Here is a 27,865-nt window from a genome sequence, read left to right as displayed (position 1 = left end):
GTAATAGTCACTACTTTAATCTATTATTGAGAAGGGGTTCTCCAATGATCTGAGAAATCCCCCTAGGCAGCACTTTTCCCCTACAGACTTAGGAAAACCCATGAATCCCCAGTTGGGCAGGAGGCTGGACACTTTGTCCTCCCAGTTGGGCCAAGCAGAACAATGGAGCACAGTATCAGCTTCACTCTAGGTACTCTCCTCCAGGAGAGGAAGTCCTGGCCACGGAAGGGTCTGGAACGATCATCTTAAATCCAGAAGCTCTGCTCTGAATTGAGAACCAGGAAGGGGCAGCATAGGGAGGCAATACAGGCCTCAAGGAATTGGCACCAGGGTGCTAGGAGGTAGGATTTTGAGGCCATTTTCCATTATGTACAAAGAAGGAGCCTAGGGACCCTGAAAGATCTAATATCTCCCACTCCCAACAAAAAGAAGCTTTGACAAACCAAGTTTTTATTTCCAGAAACATCTGGCTGATACAAACACACAGAAACACAATCTCACAGAAGAGCTAGGAAGCCCTCCAACACTCCGCCTGATTTCAGCATATAGCTAAGACCACACACACACACACACACGCTCAGCAAAGAACCAAGACAAATAACACGTGCACATCCTCACAGCTCTACAGATATCTTTAAAGAGTCTGTCCAGTTGTTCCAGCTGAGGGAAGAGTGATGGCTTGCACAGAAAGTTCTAGCCTTCTTTTCTTTCAATCAGTGGTTTTAAGTCTTCGCTCCAAGTCCCCTGAAAGTTCACTATGCCCTCCCACTTTCCTATAGACACAGTGTCAGTCTGCTTGTGTTCAGGAGGAAGATTTAGCGAGGAGGATCCCAGTGGCACTTTTCGTGGGAAGATAGAAGAATGGGCTCCAGAGATGGAAGAGAACGTCGTCACCAAACAACCATTTCAGCTTCTCTGCTCTCCTGATCCCACTCCAGAACAGCTGGCACCAGTCCTCGTTATGGCAGGAGAGAGCCTAGGAATTAGGCTCAAGATCCTTATTCAAAGGCCATGACAGTAAGGCCAGGTAGTGATTTTGAATTCCTGGAAGCCATGCCACTCTTGCTGTCTACTTAGCGAGGGAGATCAACAGAGGCATGCCCAGAATTCTTGCCTGCTCCCTGCTAGGACAGGGAATTAAAATTTATACACGTCTCAGGCTACTCAACAGTGGTCGGAAAGGTAGGGAGGATAGAAAAGAGAAAGGGGCATGTAGCTGACATTATTACAATCACATTCTAAGGAAGATAAAAGTGGGGTGTCCTGTGGGGTCTAGAAGACAAATAAGGCATCCTGTGAAACTAGACACTAGGGACCAGAGTCTGGCAGCACCTGAGTGGGGCAAGCACAGAGGACAGGAGATGAGCCGGGGCAGGTCACACCAGGAATGACGAAGTCTGTTTGAATTCCCCCTAGGGAAATAAAGAATCCGGTCAACTCAATAGTCTTCTGTAGCTAATAAACCCCCAGACACATAAACACAGGCTAGAGACCCCTCCCCTCCCCAGGGCAGGCATACTTACCTCACTTCTAGCAGCAGGCTGGCTGTAAATCACCTTCTTACTTGAAGTCCTGTGGACAAGCCAGAAGGTAGAGACGCTCAGTCCCCTAGGTGCTCATTAACCTCTCCGTGCCAATTTTAGAGGCCAGAACTGAGACTTTGCAGAAGCACAGAGTACTTGGTAGGGAGGTGTAGGCAGAGGGAGAAAGGACAAACCCAGGGTGAACAGGGATAGAAATACAGTTGTCAGGCTGGGGATGTAGCTCAGGGGTGCAACACTTGCCTAGCATGCATAAGGCCCTGGGTTCGATGCCCAGGAAAGAGAAAAGAAAGGAAGGAAGGAGGGGGGCAAAAGGCAAGGAAGAAAGAAGGAAAAAAAGAAATCTAAAATCTAATCATCTTCCCTCCGAGAGGTGGTCACCTCTACCTCCAACCCATCCCCCAGACACATTTCGGCTTCAAACCACAAGCATCCTTTTCTTAATCTCGGAGGAACCCTGGGACAGCACTCACTCACCCTTTCTTTGTTCCTGAAAGAGAAAAAAGGAGATCATGAGTATTAGCAAGATAGAATACAGTACGGCATAGGAAGGTGGGGGACTGGCACCCAACACTTGATCTAGGTTAGGCAAATACTCTATGCTCCGAAGGGGAGAGCCCCAGCACACGGGTGCAGTGTCAGGGTCTGAATTTCATCAGTACCCACAAACTGTGCCCTGGACTGGGGACAGTGCAAAGGAGAATCTCTGAAAGCAAATACTTACTGTCAAAGTAGCCTCGGCTATAGGCAAACCAGATGCCAAAAATTAAGACTCCAAGGAGAATCAGTGTCACAAGGACAGCTGCTACAATGCCTCCCACGTTCAGTTCCACTGTGACATATAAAGGAGAGGTCAGGCACATGGACATTCAATCATGACAGTGACAAGGCTGCCAATGGCAGGATGCAGAGCAGCCTAGATCTGAGCTCAAGCCCTGCCACGTTCTCACTCACCAGCTTCCATGCGTACAGCGTCTGACTTCATGGGTGTCCCATACCCATTCTGTGCCTGACAACTGTATTCTCCAGTATCAGAGCCCGTCACAGGATCAAAGACCTAGAGGGAAGAAAATAAATTGGCTTGTTGCACCTTCCCCCCACTACACCCCAGTATTGGGGATTGAGCCCAGGGGCACTCTACCACTGAGCTACATCCCTAGCCCTTTTTATTTTCTTTTGAGATACGGTCTCACTAAGCTGCCCAGGCTGAGATCTTCCTGCCTCAGCCTCCGGAGCAGCTGGGATTACAGGAGTGCACCACCATGTCCAGCTGGCTTCCTACTTAAAGAAATTAAGTACTGATCTTTTATGTCTTCTGATCCAAACTTCAAGTTCACCTTGTTACTTATTCCTCCTTCCCACTATCAACAGTTCTGTAATAGTGCCCTCTCTGCACACCTTCATTCCCACCCTATGCATACCAACTCCCCTGACTTCTGATTCAGAGTATAGGAAGAATTGATGAAGGCCCGGTTGTTCTTGGGATCTGTAGGCATCTGTATCCCATCCTTGAACCAGATGTATTCAGAGGGCGGTGAACCATCTTGTTCTGAGCAGGTCAGTACTGCCCGGTTTCCAATGGTAGCAGAGGAGGGAATGTTGACTGTAGGCTTAGACGGAGGTACTGGGGAGGGAGAGAAGGAAAAAAGGCATTGAAATTTATTACAGAGGCGCACACATGTAATCCCAGCAACTCGGAAGACTGAGGCAGGAGGATCAAGTTCAAGGTCAGCCTCATCAACTTTGCAAGACCCTGTCTCAAAGTAAAAAAATTTTAAAAAGGAGGGGGGATGCGGCTCAGTAGTTTAGCACACCAGGACTCAATCCCCATTATCACCATAAAAAATAATAAAGAAAGAAAAGAAATTATGCATATCCAAGCCAGGCATGGTGACACATGCCTACAATCCCAGGGGAGGCTGAGGCAGGAGGATCGCGAGGTCAAAGCCTGCCTCAGCAAAAGTGAGCGCTAAGCAACTCAGTGAGACCCTGGTCTCCAAATAAAATTCAAAATTGGGTGGGGATGTCATAATTCTTTTTTTTTTTTTTTTTTTTTTTTTGGTGGTGCTGAGGACTGAACCCAGGGCCTTATTATGTATGTGAGGCAAACACTCTACCAAGTGAGCCATTTCCAGCCCCTTTTTTCTCTCCCTTGTCCTGTGTGGGCTATGAATTTTGGGTTTCCCTTGCATGAAATGTGCTGAGAAATATGGAGAAAAATTACATGACACAGAAACAATTTTGAAAAACAAGGGTGAGGCCGCTCTGTGACCTTAGAGGTCCAGCTTTCACACTGGAAGGAAAGAGAGCAAAGAGCCCGCATTTGCTTTATCTATACAAGGGGGATTCAAAAGATTTCAGTGGAATGTTCTTTTGCCAAATAAGGTAGGAGGGCTGTGGCCCAATGGGTAATGCCCAAGTACAAAGCTACAGAGCAGCCTCTCTAGCTGGGTGAAGACTGAAGACTGAGGTCACCTCATGCTTTGCTGAAAGCCACAAAATGACTTGCAATGCCAGACCAAAATCTCCTTGAGGCCGAGTAGAGACTATTCAAATAGCTCAAGCATGGCCCCCATAGGATGTGGCTTAGTGGTGGAGGGTCCCTGATTTCAATCCCCAGTACCCAAAAAAGTGGGGGAGGGGGCTAGGGATATGGCTCAGTGGTTAAGAGCCCCAGTACCAAAAAAGAAAAAAGAAAAGAAATTATACTGAATCCAAGTTAGGAATGGACGATCCAAAAAAAGTGGGGGGAAGGCACTCAACACAGGGCTGGCTACCTGAGTATAATCAATAGGTCATAATGACACCCCCATCCAATTAGCTATAGCTGCCCTCAATTATGCCCTGGTTTCCACCTAACCCCTCATCCCTCCCCTTGTTAGCATAATGACTCTGAATACCCCTAACCACAGGCCTCTCACAATCTTAGAGTCTGCTAGAGGTTAAGGAAGCATTAATCCCAGGCCCACGTGGAAGACACATACCAATCACAATAAGCTGGATGCTGGCCTCCCCATAATTGTTGCCACCTTCCTCAGAGACCATACATGTATACATCCCATTGTCTTTCCGGGTCACAGATTGGAAGGTGATGCCAGATGGTGAGAAGGTAACACGGTCCTCATAGGAAGCTACCAGGAGAAGGGAACAGAGGCAGACAGAGTGAACAGAAGCTAAGAGAAGCTGATACACAAGGTACACAGGCACCTTCTTCTTCCTGAAAGAGGAATGGGAAGGCCTCGGAGATGGGCCCCAGGGTGTGCCCCACCCGTGGAATCCAGGCCAGGGCCAACTGTTCCACAACCTCAGTAATCAGGAAGGAGGTGGAACAACTCACCCGTGATCTTGTTGTTATAGCAAACCAGACTGGTGGTGTCACCCTGGACAAACTTCCACTCCACACGGGGAGAAGAGAAGCCAGAGTAGGAGCAGGGCAGCTTGACCGCTGCAAGACAGAACCAAAATGAGAGGAGGAGGGAGAATCAACATGTGGAAGGTAGGTAACAACCCCAAACCACAGTCTGGGCTAGGCTACGTGTTCTCCTGGCCCCTGGGGATCTGATACCTGTTCATATTTACACCCTCCCTGCCCACTCCCCACAGCCCAGCCCCACTCACGGTTATTCTCGGGAACTCGAATTTCCGGTTCAGATATGTGGACTGTACCCTTGCCCAGCACCAGGGGACCTGAGAAGGAAAGAAGCAGGCCCCATCAGAAAGGGAGAGAACACCATGGAGAGGGAAGAACAGACCCCGTTGATGGGGCTGAGTTCCTCCCAGCTCAGCTCTTATATCCTTTGACCAATTTCCCAAATATCTTCTTTCAATATATGTGTATATACGTGTATGTGTGTGAGTGTTTACACGCCAATACTTCTTCCATCAATGGAAATAAAGCATTTCTTTCAAATGCAATTTCTTTCTTCTTTCTCTTTCTCTCTCTCTCTCTCTCTCTCTCTCTCTCTTTCTTTCTTTCTTTCTTTGAATGGTTCCCTCTGGAACTCCCCATAATATAATTAAATTCCTACTAGTCCAAGGGCAGCTTCCAGAATGACATTTCATGGTTCAGAGAAAGCTCCTCCACAAAGGATCGCAGCCACTTGTCAAGACAATCCTGGAAGGAAGCCAGCAAGCTGGAGGCGAGGTAGGGAGGGGTAGGGAGGAGCAATAATGAGGATAATAATAATACTTGACATTTGTAGAGCATTGGGTGCTTTTAAAGCGTTTTCAGATATATTGCCATCGTTTGATCCTTGAAATAAGCACGATATATGGGCAGGTCAAGTACTATTATTCCAATTTTACACAAGGAACTGAGAGATTACAAGAAACGTGCCTAAGATCACACAGCCCATGCTGAGATGGAGCTGGGGCTAGATCCGGGCTCACAGGACCTCCTTAGAACCTCCTACTAATCAAATGGAGAAAGAAAAGGTGGTATGGGACGCAGGTGGAAGAAGTAAGGAATAAGGAAGCTAATAATCCATGGGGGAGGCGGTCAGGTTCACAAAAGGGGCACAAATTGCCACTTTCTACAATGACCGTCATTCACATTTTCAAAGCTCAAATTTACCAACTATGCCTTAGAGCTCTGGCTTCTTAGATAAATTCATAACACTGTGCCATGCAAGCATATCTTTTCAATTCAAATAAATCTTTCTTTATCTTTGTACATTCTTGCCAGGTACTGACATGTGATCCCAGTGACTAGGAAGAATGAGGAAGATTGCAGGAAGATTGCAAGTTCAAGGCTAGCCTGGGTAACTAAGTAAGACTGTCTCAAAATAAAAAATAAAAACAGCTCAGTGGGGTAAAGTGCCCCTGGGTTCAATTCCCAGTATATTAAAGAAAAGAAAAAGAAAGGAATGAAGGACTTATTGCCCCAGCTGCTGGGAGTGCTGCCAAAAGAAGACTCCGAGCCTTTGAGGATAGCCAGAACACAGCCTTGTCCAACCATAGAGGCAGGGGCAGCATAAAGCCCTGGTTCTATCACCCAAATCCCCAACCCGCGGCATTACTGATGTCTTGCTCCAAAGCTCCCTGTGGAGTAGACTGAAGCCTCCTTGAAACTACAGCAAAACTCAATTTCTCCTCTGTCCAATTTTGCTTCCTTCCCTTCCTTTCCATAGGTGTGGATCCTAAGAGCACTCCCTAATAAATGTCTTGAATGATAATTGATATCTCAGAGTCAGCTTCCTGGGAACCCAACCTGTGACACCACCCAAATAACAAGCAGCGTCTAATTAAACTAAAAACTAGCCTCTGAAATAGACACACACACATTCACACACATAAATCACAATATATGAATTTGATGGTTATTCCTGTCACTTCTGACTTTGGCTAAAGTTCTTATTTGAGCCCTCTGAGGTCAGCAGATCTAAAACACATTTAGGAATCACACCACACATTTACACAAATATATTGGGCTACAGGCATATTCTGCTTCTCCTCCTTAATCCTGACTGCCATTACCTGCTCTGGGCTTTTCTTCTGTTAAAAATACACAGAGTAGCTGGGCGCAATGGCACACACCTGTAATCCCTGCAATTTAGGAAACCAAAGCAAGTGGATCATGAGTTCAAGGCCAGCCTCAGCAACTTGGCAAGATACTAAGCAATTTATTGAGCCCCTGTCTCAAAATAAAAACAAAAAGGGCCCATTCAGGAGGCTGAGGGAGGAGGATTAGAAGTTCAAGGCCAGCCTAATCCTAGGCAATTTAGCAAGATGTCTCAAATTTAAAAATAAAATAAAAATGGATGGGGATACAGCTCAGTGGCAGAGTGCTTCTCTAGCATGTGCAAGAATTTGTGTTCAATTCCCAGTAGCAAAACAAAACAAGCTGAGGATATAGCTCTGTAGTAGAGGGCTTGTCCTCTCTGTGTGAGACACTGATTCCTAGTACAAGGGAGTTGGGGACTGACGGGGACCTTCACCTCAATGTTCACTCACCTTCCTCTGATGTAAGATTGCCTGTCTACTGTGGACCAACTGTGTCAATGTCTAATGTGCCTGCCTATCATTCAAGTCAAGCCCAGTCTTACCACCATGCCTTTTCTATTCGCTTCTCATTCTTGAACATGCCTCTAAAACTAGACTGCCTGTATTCAAATCCCACTCTGTTACTAAATGACCTGTGCAAGCCACTTAGCCACTTTGAGCCTCAGTTTGCCCATCTGTAAAATGGGGATAATAACAGTTTCTACATCAAAGGATCGTAGAGAGGGTTAAACAAGTGAATACAAATAAACTTAGAACGATGTCTCACCAACAGGAAGTTCCAAATATGTATTATTATCATCATCTAATCTATAGGCTCTTCCATATGCACTTCTCTCTAACTTAAAAGTTTTCCTTTATATATTTAGTTGTTGATGGACCTTTATTCTATTTATTTATTTATTTGTATGTGGTGTTAAGAATCGAACCCAATGACTCACACATGCCAGGCAAGTGCTCTACCACTGAGCCTCAACCCAGCCCCTTTCAAAGTTTTCTTTAGCAAAACCTATGAATAAATAATAAACAGTAACTGAAAAGTTTTTACGTGTTAACCTGCTACACCATCAGCAAGGATAGGGATTCTTCTTCAAGGAATCCCATCTAGATCAAGACAGCCTATTTTCCTGCCCATTCTCCTCATCTATTTTATATTTTACCTGGTTTCACAAAAGCTCCCCTCTTGCACTTAACCTTGGACCTATTTTTGCCACACTGTACACACACATACAAATGTCCCACTGATGCTGTGGTAAACCAAGACAGAAGGAAACTTCATCCATTCCATTGTGAAGCTTAATTTATTCTTAAGTTCACAATGAAAAAAGCCACAAAGTTAAAGGCATCAATAGATTTTTGGCATGCTTAAGTTTAGGGTCCATGTATAGAAAATCCATCTTTCATTCCACTGCCAGTTGAAAAGCTAACAGTTACGGAGCACTTAGTATATGCCAGGAACTGTTGTAAGCACAGGACATTTACTACCATTTAATCCTTTCAACAACCTTCAGAAATGGGTAAGGGTATTATTATTGCCCCTATATCCTACATGTGGAAATGAAAGCCCAGAGCAGTTAAACTTGCTGAAGGCCAAACAGTGAGTGGTAGTGCAGATTCAAACCAATGCAACCCAGTTGCAAAGACTATGCTATAATATATTACACAACTTGCCTAACAATGCAAATCTGACACTTGCCTCAAGCTTTAGTAGTAGTAGTAGTAGAACCCAAGGGCACACTACCACTGAGCTATATCTCCAGTCTCTTTTATTTTTCATTTTGAGACAGAATTTTGCTAAGTTGCCCATGTTAACTTCAAACTTGTAATCTTCCTGTATCAACCTCCACAAGTCACTGGGATTGTAGGTGTGCACAACTACTTACACCCAGCTTGCTTCAAGTTTTTGATGATTCCACACTGCCTATATTATAAAATCCAAATTTTTCTGCACACTAAGAAAGTTCCAACACTACTTGCCCCGTGATAAGCTTATCACTTTCCTCATCCACTCTGCAGCTATGCTTTGCCTTCTAGCAATACAAAACCACTTACACTTCCCAGCAAAGATTGGGCTGTTCTGCAACCTCTCTGCTTTTGCTCATGCTATTTCTGCTATGTGGAATGCCCTTTTCTCCTCTTCATCTGGCTGGCACCTACTCATCCACTTTATTTTCTGAGAAATGATCTACCACACCCCAATCCTCCCCATAGTCAGCTTACAGCCTTTCCTGGGCTTTCATTATACCATGCAAAACGCTGTCAAAGCACTTCCCACATTTATTGTGACATCATCTGTGTACACATTTCTCCCCTACCAGACAGTAAACCCCAGAGAGCAGAGACCAGACGTTATTTATTATTCTGAGTACTCTTAACATAATTCCTTGTACAAGATGACGTTCAATAAATGTTTGCTGAACACTAGTTACTGAGCATTAAGAAATTAGGTCCTAGCAGATCATCAACTATGACATCTACTTGTTAAGGTTGATCTGCAAGGATAAATTCAATTTTCAAACTGGCAGATAGAGTATGACCAAATTAAGAGGGGGAAATACTTAATTCTGGGCCAAAGCTTTTAAAACTTTTAATTCTAGCATAGTTTTTCTTTTTCTAGTACTAGGGATTAAACTCAAGGGCAGTTTACCACTAAGCTACACCTCCAATCCTTTTTATTTATTTTGAGACAGTGTCTCACTAAATTGCTAAAGCTGGCCTAGAATTTGGCAGTCATCCTGTCTCAGGCTTGCAAGTGGCCGATATTACAGGCATGTTCCACTGCACCCAGCCTTGCATAAGTTTTTTTTTTTTTTTTAAATTATCCAGTTTTCAAAATATGAAGCCTCTATTAGACCTTTTTTAAGAAGTAGTTTTATATCTTAAATCACTTTAAAAGTGTTTTTAGGGTAGGCATGGTGGCACATGCCTGAAATCCCAGCTACTCAGAAGGCTGAGGAAGGAGGATTTCAAGTTTCAGGTCAATCTCAGCAACTTAGCCAGACCCTGTCTGGGGATGCAGCACAGTGGTAAAACATCCCTGGGTTCAATTCCCATTGCCAAAAATAAATATGTTAAAAGTGGTTTAAATTTGCTTTACCACTTATGAACAAAATCAAAGTTCTCTGCATATGGGCAATTTCCACTTGCTATTATAATGGTAAAGGTTGGTTCCTGCATCCAAGTTGGTTGTGCTTAGACACCTACAGACCCTGCAGAGAAAGTGTGCAGAGCCAAAAGTGTCAAGAGGTCTTCTAATGCAAGGTCTAAGGCAGCAAAAGGTGGGAAGAACTCCTGTGATTGGCACCTCAACAAGGACTGTTACAAATCAATGGAAAGGGAAAGGGTGGAAATTAGGAGAGGGCTGGGGGATCCACAAAGAACTCAGGGTAGAAAGTTAGTGCCACTTGGCCACATAAGGTCAAACCAGCGCCAGCAAAAACAGTTCATCATGCTCAGTGACTTGGGATTTCAAAACACAAATGAGAACTCCTGCCATCCTACCCTCACTTAAAAGTAAGTGGGGAAAAGAAGTGAATCCAGGGGCTGGGGATGTGGCTCAAGTGGTAGCGCGCTCGCCTGGCATGCATGTGGCCCGGGTTCGATCCTCAGCACCACATACCATCAAAGATGTTGTGTCCGCCGAGAACTAAAAAATAAATATTAAAAATTCTCTCTCTCTCTCTCTCTCTCTCTCTCTCTCTCTCTCTCTCTCTCTCCTCTCACTCTATCAAAAAAAAAAATAAAAAATAAAGTGAACCTTTAAAAAAAAAAAAAAAAGAAGTGAATCCATTTCAAACATTTTCACTGTTTTCATGACCAGAAAAGGAACACCAAAACTCAAGTAAATCCAAATCAACTGAAAAGGAGACCCCTGGCCAGAACATTACTCGCTTTTTTTTTGTACTGGGAGTTGAACCTGGGGCACCTGACCACTGAACTACACCCCCAGCCCTTTTTATCTGTTTGTTTTTGTTGTTGTTTGTTTATGTTTTTGAGAAAGAGTCTGGATAAATCAAAGAGTTTGACTAAATCAATTAAGCTGACCTCAAACTTGTAATTCTACTTCCTCAGCCTCCTGAGTTGTTGGTATTATGGGCATGCGCCAAACGCCCTGTGGAACATTGCTCTTAAAAAGAAAAAAAAAAAATTAATACTTTTACAGGGGTAAACTTCAAAATGGCATATGATTATTAGGGACTGAATTGTTTCCCTTAAATTCTTATGTTGAAGTCCTAACCCCCAATACTTCAAAAATATGATTATTTGGAGATAGAGTCATTTAAAGAGGTAATTCAGTTAAAATGAGGCCACTAGGGCATACCCCAATCTAATCTAACTGGTGTCCTTATCACAAGAGGAGGTTAGAGACAACTGGAGTATGTGCTTGCCTAGAGGGATGACCACTTGAAGGACAACAAAAGAGGGGACCATCTGGAAATCAAGGAGAAAGATCTCAGAGGAAACCAATCCTACCAATACTTTTAGTCTCAGAACTGTAAGAAAAGTCACTTTTGTTAAGCCACCAGCGGGTGGTCTTTTGCTATGGCAGCCCATAGACTAATGCAAGGGTCTGAGCTCTGTACCATCAGTGGACCTTCTGATGGAGTCACCAGTGTCACAGCCTTGATTTAAGAAGGCGTGATGAAGCTAAGCATGGTGGCCCTCACCTGTATTCCCAGTGACTCTGGAGACTGAGGCAGGAGGATCACAAGTTTCAGGCCAGGCTGGGCAACTGTCTCAAAGTAAAAAATAAAAAGTACCGGGGATATAGCTCAGTGGTAATGTTAATACAGAGCCCAAAATGTCCCCACCCCCCTTCAATTTCTTGCACCAAAACAAAAAACAAAAAAACTGTTAAGAATACACTCCAAACGGACTAGGGTTGTGGCTCAGCAGTAGAGCACTCGCCTAAGCAAGTGCAGGGCTCTGAGTTCAATCCTCAGCACCACATAAAAATAAATAAAGGGATTGTGTCCAACTACAACTAAAAACTAAAAATAAATATTTTAAAAAAATACTCGCCAAACAATTGATAGTACATAGTATCTGAGAGATGAGATCAGAGGCAGCCTTTATATTCTATGTTCTATATTTCTGTCATAAGCAAGAATATAATTTAGAGAAAAGGGGAATAGGAAAAAAGAATTCAAAAAAAAGGAAGTCAGCCAGGCTCAGAGGTACAAGTCTGTCATCTCGGCTCTCTGGGAGGCTGAGGCAAGTTCAAGCCCAGCCTGGACAACTTAGTAAGATCCTGTCTCAAAATAAGAAAATAAGAGTTTGGGGATGAGTACCCCGAGTTCAATTCCCAGCACCACAAAAAAAGAAAAAAAAATCTGAGAGATCACAAGAAGGAACAAAGTCATAAAGGAGAGGCAAACGAATGGCCAAAAGGGGAGAGGGATATAGCTTAGTGGCAGAGCACTTGCCCAGCATGCATAAGGCCCTGGGCTCAATGCATAGTATGAGAGAGAGAGAGAGAGAGAGAGAGAGAGAGAGGAAATAACAGAAAATATCCCAATAGTGGTATACCAGGAAGCAAATATTCAAATAAACTTAAAAATTTATTTATGAAATGAGGTAGCAGATAAGCAAGAAATGTGAGATCACTACACCATCAAGATCCTGGAGCATGAATGTGTGTCTGATAAATTTCAAGGAGAAAAAGGGCAGAAGGAAACCAGAATGCAGGTAGCCTGGAGATAGAGTCTCAATCATAGAGTGATTGAGAACAGGAAAGTAGGCGGATAAAACAGCACAAGGGTAGGAGAATGTGAAAGAGAAAGGGAGTTTAAAGAGGAGAGGAGGTGGATCAAAATAAGCACAAAACAGTAACAGAGAAATCAATCCCTACAGGTTTTTATAAGAGACTTGTTTTCAGAGCCAGGCACAGGGGCACACACCTATAATCCCAGCTACTTGGGAGGGTAAGGCAAGAGGATCACAAATACAAGGCCAGTCTGGGCAATTTAGCAAGAATTCTGTCTTAAAAAAAAAAAAAAAAATTAAAGGGATGGGGATGTGGATGTGGCTCAGAAGTAGAATGTTCACAAGTTAAATCCCCAGCACTACAAAAAAAGAGATGGGGGTGGCAAGAGTGTGTTGGTAGTGTTTACCACTCCTTATCCTTGGGGGATACATTCCAAGACATTCCATGGATGCCTGAAGACATGAATAGGACTGAATCCCATATATACTGTTTTTTCCTGTACATACATACTTACGATAGCTTATTTTATAAATTAGAAACAAAAAAAGATTAATAATAACTCAAAACAAAATAGAGGAATTATAATAATATACTATAATTAAAAAAATTGAAATTTGTGAATTGTTTCTGGAATTTTCCATTTAATATTTTCAAACTGAAATGTAATCCAAGGTACTAGGGAGGTTGAAGCAAGAAAATCACAAGTCTGAGGCCAGACTCAGCAACTTAATTGAGATCCTGTCTAAAAATAAGAAATAAATAGGGATTTAGCTTAGTGGTAAAGTACTCTAGATTTAACTTACAGTACCAAAAAAAAAAAAAAAGTGTGAAATCAAGGTTATAAGGGACTACTATATAAATCTGTAGTGTTGCTATAATTCTTAGAAATCACTATAAACAATAACAATAAATAATATAATAATATAAACAATAATAAAACTTTGTACTTTCAAAAATGTTCATAATTATCTATATATTTATCTCTTCTTAAATGTTTTTCTTTCTTTGTGACCAAGGTAGAGTCTAACTTCCTTCCCCTTGAATCTGAACAGGGCCCTGTGACTGCCAAGAGTAACGTCAGGAGTGAAATACAGTGATATATTAAGCCCTCATATTAAAATTAGTGCTTTATATGCAGTTTCTCGTTAAATTCTCACAAAAACTGTTATTATGATCCCATTTTACAGATAAGAAAACTGAGACTTAAAAAAAGTTGCCTCAATTCACATGGCTACAAATAGTAAGGTAGGAGTCTTGACAAGTCTGCTCAACTCTCAGGCTCCAGAACTATTTTGCTACACTGCATTTTCACTGGGCAAGCAAGGAAATCCCATCCATTTTCAAGGTCCTGTTCAAATATCCCTTGAACCATATGCCTTTCCACAATCAAAATTAATCTCTTTTCCCAATTTCTAAGAAAATAGTGTAGGAAACTAATCAAAAGTAAGTGTAAAGATTAATACACATGGACAATTTAATGTTATTTAGTACAGCAAAGAAGGAAAAGTATCTGTATGCCCCACAAAAGGTGAATAGTTAAATAATTTTTTTAAATTTCCTGGTACTGGGGATTCATGGCCACTCTACCACTGAGCTACATCCCCAGCCTTTTTTCTTTTTCCTTTTGAGACAGCATCACACTAAACTCCTCAAACTGGGCTAGAACTTTCAATCCTCCTGCCTCAGCCTCCTGAGCTACTGGGATTACAGGCATAAAGTATGGGTATATAACATTAATTCTTATTAGCTTAAGATGAAACACCAGTAATAAGTGTTTAACTCTAAGTAATATAATTTCATGTGGTTATATCTTCTCCATGGTCCTCTTTATTTTCCCATTTTCCTACGGGAATATGTATTACTGTAATATATATATATATATATATATATATATATATACATATGTGTGTGTGTGTGTGTGTGTATATATATATATCTTTTTTTTTTTTTAAGTGCTGGAGTTGTAGCCCAGTGGTACCTCTGGGTTCAATCCCCTAATCCCCAGTACTGGGTTCTGGGTTGGGGGAACCTCTTTAAAAAGTTACTCCCTTCTCTTTATGCTCTGGTGACAGCCCCTGCTACACTCTGCTCTGTATTCTTAGTCCATGTGCCTGAACTTCCCTGGAAACAGATAAGATCTTTTGCACCCTCCCCAGCTCCTATCTCTGTGCTTGCCTAGGGGAAATGCTACCTGAAGTGCTCAGAAGCACTGTTGGAATGAGAAGGTGGTCATAAATGTTGGAGACCTCTGGACACTGAACAGATGCCATCAACAAGGATGACTTATACATGGCAAGTCCAAGCCACAATAGAAATGCTACTTCCTTCCACTGTTTTACAAGGAAACCCTTTGTTTCCTCTATGTACCTATTAATTATTAGAATGTTCCTCAACTTGCTTTTGTGCCATAAGTTTGTTTGTATTAACAAAAAAAGAAAGAATGAATGAAAGAAAGAAGAAAAGTAGGGAATGAATAGAAGGGAAACTAGCCAGCCAGTTTCTCTAAGAATGCATCTAAAGTTCCCATCTAGGTTGAGTCTCAGAGGACTCTTCAGCTGTAAAGGAGCTAAAGCCCCTAAAGAAACCACCAGCTATGGTGTACCCACAGTTTACTTAATATATGCTGTTACCAACGCCTCCAGCCCCCTTAGATCTTCTTGAAGCAGGTGTTATACGCCCCCCATCGCTAGCTAGTACAATGCTCACAACACAGTAAACACCAATGTTTGTTGGATTAACAAATACATTTGACACTGCAACACAATTTGAACCTGGACCTAGGGCTTCCATCCCAGCGTGCCCTTTCCTCCCTCCCGCTAAACCCAGAGAGGCTGAACTAACTCCTGTAAGAACCAGCCATCCCAGTAAAAACCAGGGGGAACCCGGGGCCAGGGAAGACCCGCAACTGGAAGGCTCTTCCTGAGGTTGGAGTGGAACAGATAAGGAATGCGGCGGGGGCAAAGGAAGGCTCTGTGACTCCGACACAGGCTATACTTGGCTGCACTTTCAGTGACATCGATGAGCTGGCTCAGCCCCCTGAGGATGGCAGAAAGTGGCAAAGACAGTGAAGACGGGAGAGCTTTCACTCCATCACTCCCTTTTGCCCTCTCTCCGCAGATTTTCCAGTTCTACCTGCTCAGCTCCACCTCCCCCCACCCCCACCTCCCATTGCAAGGGAAGGTCACGCCTGCCAGCCCAGGACTCACTCCAGGGGCCTGGCATCAAACTTCCTGTCAACCAGCTGCTTCCTCCGGTCCCACCCCCACACTGCGAAACAAATAACACAAGCTGGACTTTAGACAGAAACCCTGCTTATCTGGGAGTCCCAGGCAGATGGACTCTGGGTTTTCAATGCCTGGAAAACCCCAGTATACATCCACTCACACTGCTTCCCACAACTGCTTCATAACACTGAAACCTCTTCCTCAATTACATTTGTCCTAGTCATCCAGGTCTTTCCGGAGCCTCTGAAAAGGAAGAGGGTTTGAGTTTGGAGATCCCCAGGGGTCTCTCCTCAAAACCAACAGATGTGAAAAACAAGACCCATCATTTCCTAATTTATCACACAGAATGCATGCAGCCCTTCCATCTGTCTCTAGGAGGGGATCAGCCATTTCTATGTCCACAGAAGAGAGCCTTGAACTCCAGCTGGCGGTGGGGAAGGAGTGGGGTGAATACTCATAGTCAAGACCACAATCCCTATAATAGCAGTATGAAAAACCTACAGGATATACTAAGTAAAAAAAAAAAGCAAGATGCAATTGTACATACAGTACACTTTTTCCTGTGTAAGCAAAGGGAGAAAAAAAATATATATTTACATACATATATCTGCATAACAAAGACACTGGAAAGATACACAAGAAACTTGAGGGGGGGCGGGTTATGAGATGAATAAGAACAGTGGGAAATGAGATGCCCCACCTCTTTGATACCATTTTGAATCTCAAGCCCCAATCAACTAATCCATTCTAAATAATTCTGTTTATTTATTTTATTTTTATTTTTATTTTACCAGGGATTGAATTCAGGGGTGCCTTACCACTGAGCTACATCCCCAGCCCTGCCTCCCTTTTTTGAGACAGGGTCCCTTGCTAAATTGCTGAGGCTGACTTTGAACATGCAATCCTACCTCAGTGTCCCAAGTGACTGGGATTACTGGTATGTGCCATTACATCCGCAGCTTTAAATAATTTTTAAAAATTATTTAAAGTATCTCTACCTCATACTAGGTTGGAGACCCCAGACAAACCCTAATCACAAAGGATATGAAGAGAAACATCATAAGATAAAGGCATTCCAGAACCAAGAAAAACTAACATGCTAGAATCATACCATTTCCTACTTCCAACTGAAATTACTCACTAGTTTCTAGTTTGAAGAAACAATTCTTTCCTTAGAGTAGAGGGAGGGGAAAGTAGGAATGACTCACTGATCTACAATTAAGTCTGCCCCTGAATAGTACAAGTGTCAGAAACATCAGCAGGAAGAGCAAAGACTTGGAGATTGACCCTGACCCAGACCCAGACCAGCAGTTCCACCCACCTGGAACACCTCAGTGAGAACCTCACACTGGAATAAGGGGGAGGAGGGGTCAGGATTCCATCCCAGGTTTACTTTCCTCCAGGTGATCACATCAAAAGTTGACATATCCACTGGCCATCATCACCCCGCTAAGCTGAAACTCCTCTCCTGCCTGGGAGATAGCCTAACCTTTTCTCAGTACAGGTTCTCTAGGGAAGTGGGAAACCATTACTGTGGGTAACCAATTTTACTCTTCCCAAGCCCAGGTCTCCCAGTGTGTCTCCAGATCCCTACTCCCGCAGGGTCAGGCCTTCCATTCCACCAGGTTCCCCAGGCCAATCTTAGGACTTCACTTGACTCCTCCCTGCTGTTTGGGGGTTTTGTTTGTTTTTAGTTGACACAAAACCTTTATTTTATTTATATGTGGTGCTGAGGATGGAACCCAATGCCTCACACATGCTAGGCAAGTGCTCCACAACTGAACCACAACCCCAGTCCCCTCCCCCTGCTGTTTTGCCCTTTCTTATTCCTTCCGGATGGCAGAGCCCACAGTGAGGAACAGCCCTGGGGGGAGGGGAGAACACAGGAGTAACCTATACATGCTTCAAACACCCAGGAGAGCACAGACCAGAAGCCCAAGAAAGAGCCCCTACTCCCCCACCCCCACCCCCAGGGGTTAAACCCAGGGCGCTATACTATGAAGCCACATTCTCAGCCCTTTTTTATTTTTTTATTTTGAGACAGGGTCTTGCTAAGCTGCTTAGGGTCTTGCTGAGTTGCTGAAGCCAGTCTGGAACTTGTGATCCTCCTACCTTAGCCTATCCAGTTGCTGGGATTACAGGCATTTGCCACTGCACCTGGCCATTCTCAGTCGATTATTTATTTATTTGTTTGTTTGTTTGTTTAAATTGTGAGACAGGATCTAGCTCAGTTGCCCAGGCTGACCTCAAACTTACAATCAATCTGCCTTAGCCTCCTGAGTCACTGGGATTGCATGTGCCCAGCCCCCACCCACCTACACACCCCACCTACACACCCCACCCCCACCCCCAGTACTGGAGATTGAACCCAAGGGCATTCTACTGCAAAGCTGTATCCCCAGCCCTTTTTACTTTATTTTAATACAGGGCTTCACTAAGTTGCTCAGGCTGGTCTCAAACTTGCAAGCCTCCCAAGTCACTGGGGTTACAGGTGCACACCACCATTCCCAAACCCAAAAGCTCCTGTTTTCTGACTCTTGCCATTTAAAATCTCCCTGCTTCCTTTGAATGCTGTCCTCAGCATTCTTTCCTCCTCACAAAACCCAAAGGGCATAATAGCCACTCAATAATAATCCCTTCGTGTTCAAGTAATATAGCTGTTATCCCCAGTGATCCTCATGAGGAGGACAAGACACATATTACTCCTTTTTACAGATGAGAAGACTGAGCTACTAGCCTAAGGTCATAAACAAAGGAGAGGAGGAAATCAAGGGAGAACCCAGATGGGGTGACATGGCTCTCATTTCCATCCTCATTTGCACTAACCAAATCACTTCCCTTGCCCTGATCTACCTTGATTGAAGAGTTGCAAGGTCCATTCCTCCAGTGGGTTCCTTCCCAGAACCCACTGCCTATCAAGCTAATACAACATCATCCGGGTTCTTTTCGAATCACTGTTACTTATTCCCAGAAGACACTCTCAGCCAAAATAGTGCTATCACAATCCTTTCAGTGATGATTGTGAACTATCCTAAATAATATAGGAAATTAGGGGGAGAGAAAAGGAAGGAAGGAGCTCCAGGAAACTTATAAGCCTAACAACTACTGTCAGTCACTGTATTTGTACTGTCACTGACAAAAACTGTTACCAATAGTCACTGACCCAGAAGAAGCTTCTGGATTTGATTTGTACCTGTACAGTTCAAGAGCTGGCAAAGACTTAGCAGGGCAAAGTAGCACACGCCTGTAATACCAGCGGCTGGGGAGGCTGAGAAGGAGGATTGAGAGTTCAAAGCCAGCCTCAGCAAAAGCAAGAAGCTAAGCAACTCAGTGAGACCCTATTTCTAAATAAAATTCAAACTAGGGCTGGGGATTTGGCTCAGTGGTTGAGTGCCTCTCATTTAATCCCTGGCACACAGGCATCACTAACATTTCTAAGATATGGGCAGATATAAAATAGGAGAGGGGAAGGAAACTGAAGAAAAATGGAAATGGATGAGTAGAATGAAAGAGAGAAGTGAGCCAAGAATAGTGCCACACATCTGTAGCCCCAGTGGCTTGAGAGACTGGGGCAGGAGAATCTCAAGTTCAAAGCCAGCCTCAGTAACTCAGCAAGGCCCTAAGCAACTTAGCCAGACCCTGTCTCAAAATAAAAAATAAAAAGGGCTGGATGTGGCTCAGTGGTTAAGCGCCCATGGGTTCAATCCCCAGGACCACAGAGAAAGAGAGAGAAGTAAGACAAGGAAGAATCTAGTGGCAATGAAATGTTAAAAGGTAAGTAGATTCTCAAGCAGAATCCCAGACAGTTCTTGGGCCACAGGATGCCTAAAATGTTGGATCCAGGAGTGGAATAAAGAGAAGCAAATTAGGAGGCTTTGGTTCCATTCCCATTTTCCACTCCTCATCAACCTGAAAAAAATCATTTCCTGTCTTTTTAGACCCATTTCCTTATTTGCACAATGGAGAGAATTAAAATTGCCTCTGGTCCATTCCACCCTAAGGGTTTATATTTTTGTGATAAGGGATAAAGGAATGGGTCTATCCATCTGGAGCAAAAAATATATTCTAAGCAAAATAATCACCTTTATGACATCAGTACTGATTTTACTAGTTGGTTTCTTTTACACTTCCTAAAACATGAATCTTGGGGATAAACAGATTCATACAGAACAAATACTGACATAATTACCCACAAGTATATGCAGAGACACACAAGTATCAGACATAAGCATGCCAAAGGCCCCGAGATGATCCCTAGCACTGCATTAAAAAAAAAAAAAAATCAGACAGATAAACATACAGGTGCTGACACAGGTTCACTATGGTACAAACCGCCAACTACACACTCAGCCCCACACCAGCACACCTAGAGACAGAGGCCTGCCCCAGCAAGTGAGCCTCATTGTTCTTCAGGAAAGGGAGTTTACAAAGGAAACAAAAACTCATACCCGGCCAGAGGGCGGGCAAAGTTCTGGCTCTCTGAGAAGCCAGCCAACCAAAGACACATCCTCCCACTGGGAATAGTCACTCAGTCAACACTTATTAAGGATTCCTCCGTAGTTATTCCAGAAAGGGATTCTGAACCTTGCTGTGCAAAATTTCAGATTTCAGTTTCATTTCCTGTTCAGACTCTGCACCCACTTTTCCCAGAGCATGGAATCCAGGGATTAGGAAACGCTAGATAGAGACCCCCTTCTGCAAAATGCAGGAAAGGAGACTATCGCCCCACCCACCCCCATTAGCTTCCTCCGAAGGCCCTTAGGGAGCCAAGCGAATCAGGAGGTTAGACGTTCATGGCTTCACTTGGTCTTTCGTGGATATTGGAGAGAGGATGGCCCTTTCCAGGTGCGTGTGGAAGGGGATGGCCGGGTAGATGTAGATGAATGTGGGAAGGGTGCTCCCCCCCCACCACCTTCCCGGCTGCCCTCGCCACGAGGTGAGGGCTGGGAAGAGTGGTGCCAGGCTACCCGGTTATTTTTGGTGTGTGGGGGAAAGGGCAGCTCCTTCCCACAGTGTGAGGGGAGGGGTCACAATCCTCCGAGGTGAGGGAAGGAAGCCAGCCACTCTCAGGAGGCGGGGGATGGGGAAAGAGAGGGTGGAAGAGAACTAGGAGGGTGAGGCAAATTAGGTTTCTGAACTCCACCCCTCCCCGCAAGCAAGAGGCGTGGGGAACACCTACCCCCAACCTCTGGCCGACCCACCAATTCCTCCCGAAACTCTGGGAACTTACACAGGATCGCCGTTGTAAAGAGAAGCAGTTGTTTTCCCCCGGCTTTCGCCTTTGTCCCCATCACGATTAGAATCCCAACACGACGGCGGCAGCAAGAGCCCCGGGAACGCACAGCTCTGGGATCCGCAGCTCAGGGAAAAACTCCAGCCGCCAGGTTGAGCCCCGCCCGGCCCTGCCCTCCACACCCGATTGGCCGGCGCCCCGCCCCTGCACATTCTGATTGGTGAAGAGAGCCGCCGCTCCGTTGAGTGACTCACCGTCGCCAGGTGCGACCCCGCCCATTACTCCCCTCTGGGGCCGCAAAGCTCGGGTCCCTGCTCCAGCTGCTCTGATTGGCTGAGGAGATTGTCAAGCAAGGAAACGAATCCCTCACCTGCTGCAGGTAAGGGCCCCCTGATTGGGCAGCGTTTCTGAAGTAGGAACTCTCTGACTGGATGGCTCTTAGTTGAAGCTAGAGGACGAGAGGTTACCTCCAAGGAAGAGGGGAGGATAGGTAGTCTGTCAGGGGTAGTAGTCAGGAGAATGGCTCCTTTAGGGTTTCTGTTTGTTTTTTAATGTTTACGTCAATGTGAATTGCTTCGTGCTGCAGAAACTTTGGTCCCATTCCTGGGCAAATGAAAACCACATATTAATATGATAGTGGGGCGGGGGAGAACTGGGAAAGTGGAAAGATAACTTTGATACACTCCAGAACCGGGTTCCTCTGTTCACCCGAATAGCAATTTCACCGGCTTTGAGAGAGGAGAGAGAAAATAAAGGGTAAGGGAGCACTCAACTCCAAAGTGGAAAAAGCAGAATTAAATTATCTTTAAGAAGACCGTTAAATAGATACACACAAAGCCTACCCAGAGCCAGGCGCGGTGGCGCACACCTGTAATCCCAGCGGTTTGGGAGGCTGAGCAGGAGGATCACAAGTCCAAAGCCAGCCTCAGCAACTCAGAGAGACCCTAAGCAACTTAGTGAGACTCTGTCTCAAAGTAAAATACAAAAAGGGCAGTCTGGCACAGTGGTTAAGCGCCCCTAGGTTCAATCCCTGGTACCCCCCCCCAAAAAAAAAAGATAATAGAAACTGATGTACACATACTATATACACACATCTCTGGGTAACTCTCTGGATATGTGCTTTACACATATATCATCTGTCAGCAAGACCTTACATTTTAAGAATTATTCAGCTTCTCGTTGTGACTAATGAAGTAATGGTTGGGTGCTGACTAAGCCTCCTTCCCTGCCCCCCAATAATGGGAATTGAACCCAGGCGTGCTTTTCCACTGAGCCACACCCCCAGTCCTTTTTATTTTCATTCTGATTGTCTTGATAAATTGTCCAGTCTGGCTTCCAATTTACGATCTGCCTGCCTCAGCCTCCCACATGGCTGGGATTACAGAGGTGTGACTTCACACCCAGCTCTCCTAAACCTCCTTTTTTTCTGTAGATTAGGTTGACACCCAAGCTTTCTATTAATATTTATATTGTTAAATCGTTTTTAGTTGAAATTCTTGCTCAGCATTTTCACTATTTGTGGTTTCGATTTTACAGTGATTTGATTTTTACCATGTTAAGTATACCACAGTTGCGGGGGATGGGGGCAATCTGAAAAAACTCATTGCAAGTGTGCAAGTGGAAAGTTCTCACTTTTGTCCAAAAGATGGATAAAAAAAAAAAAAAAAAAAAAAAAAAAAACACTTTTGCAAATCTTTTATCTTTGCCATGTTTTACATTTCATTCCTTTGTCCATGTCTCATGATCCAGTTTCCATTTCTGGTTCTACCCAATTTAAAGCAATGTTTATCAAGCACTTACTGGGTGTTGTAGGGAAATACAAATAAATAGACTTCATCATTTGCCATCTACTCACAAGACCAAAACAAGAAACAAGACAACATGTAACCCAAAGAGAAACTTTGTATTGGTAAATTGTAACAAGTATTTGGATGCCTGCCAAACCAAAGCTTTACTCTCAAAGGAATTTAAAATCTTTGAAAAGAGATGAACTTGAAGTTAAATGTAAAGAGCAAAGAGCAGGACTGGAGATGCAGCTCTGTGGTGAAACATTCGTATAACACCAGCTAAGTTCTGCATTCAATCCCACTACAGGAAAAATATTAAAAAAAAAAAAAAAATGTGGAGCTGGGGATGTGGCTCAAGCGGTAGCGCGCCCGGCTGGCATGCATGCGGCCTGGGTTCGATCCTCAACACCACATACAAACATAGATGTTGTGTCCGCTGAAAACTAAAATATAAATATTAAAATTCTCTGTCTCTCTCTCTCTCTTTAAAAAAAAATGTAAAGGATCTTTGACAGCCTGTACTTGTACAGTTCTTTTTTTTTATTATTATTATTATTGTTGCCTTGCTGTGGCTAGAATCCAGGGCTTCACACATGCCAGGCAGATGCTGTACCACTGAGCCAATCCCCAGCTTTCTACAGCTGTTTTTAAACCAAAATATATATTGCATTTATCTTTATTCAATTTCATATTTGTTTTGAAAATGAAATATTAAAAGGCAAGCATAAATGAAATCATGTTAATTATCAATATTAAATGGGGAGTCAGGTGCGGTGGCACACACCTGTAATCCCAGGGGCTTGGGAAGCTAAGGCAGAAGGATCTCAAGTTCAAAGCCAGCCTCAGCAAAAAGCGAGGCACTAAGCAGCTGAGTGACACCCTGTCTCTAAATAAAATACAAAATAGGGCTGGGGATGTGACTCAGTGGTGGAGTACCCCTGAGTTCAATCCCTGGTATCCCTCTAAAAAATTAAATGGGAAAAAGTAAATACAATTAGTATGCACCCCAGTTATTACTATATAAAACATTTGTGTATATATTTATAAAATATAAAAATAATTTTAGAGCATGCAATTAATTTGATATTTAAAATTATTTTCCCTTAAAATTGTTTAAATTAGTAAATTTTTAAATTTCATTGGCATTGATATTTGTTTTCTTTAATCTTTCAAAAAAAGCAAATTTTTTAAATACAGACTGGTGAGTTTGCAAAATAGAAAATTTTGGAAGGCATAATTGAATGCCTCGTTAAAAAAGCAAAGACTGTGACTGTAAATGGTTCGGTAGAGATTTTGCTAAAAGCAGCAGAGTAAAGGAGCAGCAGCTGAAGGGGATGTTGGATGAAGGGAGGGTAGGTATTTTTGCTTAGAAGGAAATGCTTGTATTACTCATGGCAATAATTTAATAGGGAGGAATAAATTAATGGTGGGTTTTTTTGGAAGAGAGGGTAATTGCAGTACCAAGATCAAGTAGAAAAGAGATGAGCTCCTGTTGAGCCTTAAAAGAGAACAGAAATACCCACACGCCATAACAAAAAGGAAGTAGGTGCTGTGATCAGTACCTTTGTTGGTGGGAAAATGTTGGAAAGTCAGTCTAATTTCTTCTGTTCCCAATGGAGTATTAAAGGAAAGCTATCAGCTGAGAATACAGAGGGAGAGGAAGTTTAGGAGATCTGAATAATAGGAAGAAGTGGAGCCTGAAAAGGAACACTCTAGACCAGTGTATTAGAATTGGTGATGAATCTACTGATGGGCATGGTGCTACACACCTATAATCCCAGCTACTCGGGAGACTGAGGTAAGAGATGCACATTCAAGGCCAGCCTCAGCAATTTAGTAAGACTCCAGGGTTGGGGATGTAGCTCATGTAAAGTTCCCTTGAGTTCAATCCACAGTACCAAAAAAAAAAAAAAAAAAAAGTAAAGAACTGGTGAATAATGTTAAGTTCCTACAGATATTTTGGACATAAATTTAAAGAGCTACCAGTGTGAACTTTACACTAGCTGTGTGACCACAAGGAGACAGTAGTAAGCATTTAGTTGGACTTGACAATAGTTGGGAATTGCCTAAACTAGTGCTGGAGAGAGCAGCAAGGATGCTAAAAAATTTTTAAGGGAATGACTTTTTATTCTCTGTGTCCTTCCAGGGCTTCTTTGTGCTAATACAAGCAACTATAAGTATATATCCCTGTCATATCACTCTTTATACAAAAAGATAGCATACTACATTGTTTGCACCTAACAATGTATCTTAGAGATCTTTCGTGAGTACACCAAGAGCTTACTCATGCTTTTTTTTTTTTAACAATATAATATTCTATTGTATGCTTATAATGTTTATTTAGCCAGTTTTAACTTATAAACACTTGTTACTTTTTTTCTTTTTGGGGGGGAACGGGTACCAAGGCACTTGACCACTGAGCCACATCCCCAGCCCTATTTTTTTTTTAATGTCACATTGTTGTAATTGTTTTTTTGATTTTTTTTTAAGAGAGAGAAAGAATTTTTTAATATTTATTTTTTAGTTTTCGGCGGACACAACATCTTTGTTTGTATGTGGTGCTGAGGATCAAACCCAGGCCGCATGCATGCCAGGCGAGCGCGCTACCGCTTGAGCCACATCCCCAGCCCCCCAGCCCTATTTTGTATTTTATTTAGAGACAGGGTCTCACTGAGTTGCTTAGTGCCTCACTTTTGCTGAAGCTGGCTTTGAACTCTTGTTCCTCCTGCCTCAGCCTACCCAGCCACTGGGATTACAGGTGTGTGCCACTGCACCCTGCAATTGTTACTTTCAATCTTTTGCTAACATAATATAATAAACACATATATTTCACACAAATGGTTATAACTTATTTGTAGGATAAAGCTCCAGAAATATTAATGCTGAGTCAAATATACTCATTTATTATTTTAATTAATATTGAAAAATTGCCCTCTCTAGGGGTTATTCCATTTACATTTGCAAAATCTATTAGCGTGCCTCTTTTCCCACAATCTTGCCAAAAGACTGTTATCAAATATTAATTCTTTGCCAATCTAATAAATGTCGATTGATACCTCAGTTTGGTTTTAATTTGCAACTCTCATTATGTGTGAGATAAACATCTTCCTAGGTTTAAGAACAATTTGCATTCTGGGAACTGTCTTTTCATATGCTTTGCTCATTTATTTATTGGGACATTTATTCATCAGCTTGTTGTCACTACACAAAATACCTGACACAGCCTACTTTTTTCTTTTTTTTCCCCACTGGTGATAGGGATTAAACCCAGCTCTCCCAATGAATTTCATCCCAGCTCTTTTTGATCTTGATTTTGAGACACAGTCTGCCAAGTTGCCCAGGCTGGTCTGGAATTTAAGACACTTCTGCTCTGCCTGTGGAGTAACTGAGATTAGAGGAGTGTGCCACTGTGGTGGGTTTTTGTTTGTTTGTTGTTTTTCTCCCCAGTGCTGGAGATGGAACCCAGGGGCTCACACACTCTAGGCAAGTGCTCCACCATTGAGCTATACTCCCCAGCTCTAGGCTTTGTCCTTTTGTTTATTATTATTATTTTATTTATTTTTTGGTACAGGGATTAAACCCAGGGGTGCTTAATCTCTGAGCCACATCCTCAGATCTTTTTTTCAATTTTGAGACAGGGTCTCACTGAGTTGCTTAGGGCCTCACTAAATTGCTAAGGCTAGTCTGGAACTTGCAATCCTTCTGCCTCGGACTCATGAGCCCCTGGAATTACAAGTGTGGGCCACTGCACCCGGCTAACTTCCTCCTTTTCTAATAGCCTTCTCCTCAGAACTACCAAGGGGTCATAGGATAAATACTGTAATTAATTTCCTTTGAGGGCCCCCAGTGAATCTAGGCTTTTAAAGGCCAATAGAACCTCCCAATACTGACACCCTGGTGACCAAGTTTCTAACACATGGACCACTGGGGGACACCCAAACCATATCCAAACTAAAGAAGGATAGTTGTCTTTTTCTTATCCATTTGTAACTGCTCTTTATATGTTCAAGGAAGTAGCCCTCTGTGTGTGCTAACTTGAATTTTTTTCTCCCGCTTGCTGTTTGTCTTCTGACTTATGTGGTATATTTGTGCGAGGACATGCCTGTGTTTGTATGCATCGTGAAGAATGCTCTGAGCTTCTTTGTTTTGTACATTTTGTACAAATGTTTTCACCCACTTTAAGGTAATAAAGGAATTCTTTTTTGTGGGGGGGAGGGAGGAGTGGTGCTGGGGATTGAACCCAGGGCTTTGTGCATGCAAGGCAAGCACTCTACCAACTGAGCTATATCCCCAGCCCAGTGAAATAATTCTTCTTGGTAGTTTTCATTCATTTAATATTTGATCCATTTGAAATTTATCTTGTAACCAGGATGGTGGCACAAGCCTGTAATTCCAGCAATTCAGAAGGATGAGGCAGGAAGATCTCAAGTTCCAGGCCACCCAGAATAACTTGGTGAGTCTCAAAATGGGGAGAAAAAATTAAGGGAAAGATTTTTTTAAAAAATAGTGCTTGCTTTGGCAGCATATATATTTAATTGGAATGTCTTCTTGAGTAGCTGATAGACCAAAAAAAAAAAAATCGGTATAAATGCGAACAACATATATAAAATACCTAAAACTGCAAAGTATATTATATTCTCTTTTCAAGCATTCATGGATCATTTTTATTTATTTATTTATTTTTATTTTTATTTTTTAAAGAGAGAGTGAGAGACAGTGAGAGAGAGGGAGAGAGAGAGAGAATTTTTAATATTTATTTTTTAGTATTTGGCGGACACAACATCTTTGTTTGAATGTGGTGCTGAGGATCAAACCCGGGCCGCACGCATGCCAGATGAGCACGCTACCACTTGAGCCACATCCCCAGCCCTCAT

General features: G+C 43.1%; 1 protein-coding gene across 2 annotated transcripts; it reads right to left on the bottom strand.

Annotated features, from left to right (window-relative positions):
• Positions 1-433: 433 nt before the first annotated feature.
• F11r (F11 receptor) lies at positions 434-21,553 on the bottom strand. 2 transcript variants are annotated; one of them, XM_077791118.1, is made up of 10 exons: positions 21,202-21,553; positions 5,160-5,228; positions 4,879-4,986; positions 4,526-4,672; positions 2,963-3,165; positions 2,496-2,598; positions 2,262-2,373; positions 2,019-2,114; positions 1,524-1,572; positions 434-1,412 (listed from the first exon to the last, which is right to left on the bottom strand). In XM_077791118.1, exons 1-10 carry the CDS (start codon positions 21,260-21,262, stop codon positions 1,377-1,379), a joined length of 984 nt encoding a protein of 327 aa, XP_077647244.1. In that variant the 5' UTR covers positions 21,263-21,553; the 3' UTR covers positions 434-1,376. The 2 variants fall into 2 exon arrangements, with proteins under 2 accessions (XP_077647244.1, XP_077647243.1); XM_077791117.1 differs by lacking the exon at positions 434-1,412 and having other exon boundaries at positions 1,533-2,031; positions 2,266-2,373; positions 21,202-21,549.
• Positions 21,554-27,865: the final 6,312 nt, after the last annotated feature.

This window comes from Urocitellus parryii, chromosome 11, assembly GCF_045843805.1.
Source record: "Urocitellus parryii isolate mUroPar1 chromosome 11, mUroPar1.hap1, whole genome shotgun sequence".
NCBI lineage: Eukaryota > Metazoa > Chordata > Mammalia > Rodentia > Sciuridae > Urocitellus > Urocitellus parryii.
This window is presented reverse-complemented; position numbering and strand designations above follow the sequence as displayed.

Coding starts and splice junctions, on each gene's coding strand:
- F11r (XM_077791118.1), bottom strand. CDS start 21,262: ATGGGGACAAAGGCGAAAGCCGGGGGAAAACAACTGCTTCTCTTTACA. Junction 2,115..2,261: donor CGAGGCTACTTTGACAGTAA/GTATTTGCTTTC, acceptor ACCTAGATCAAG/TGTTGGGTGCCAGTCCCCCA. Junction 1,573..2,018: donor CTTTCAGGAACAAAGAAAGG/GTGAGTGAGTGC, acceptor GCTTGTCCACAG/GACTTCAAGTAAGAAGGTGA.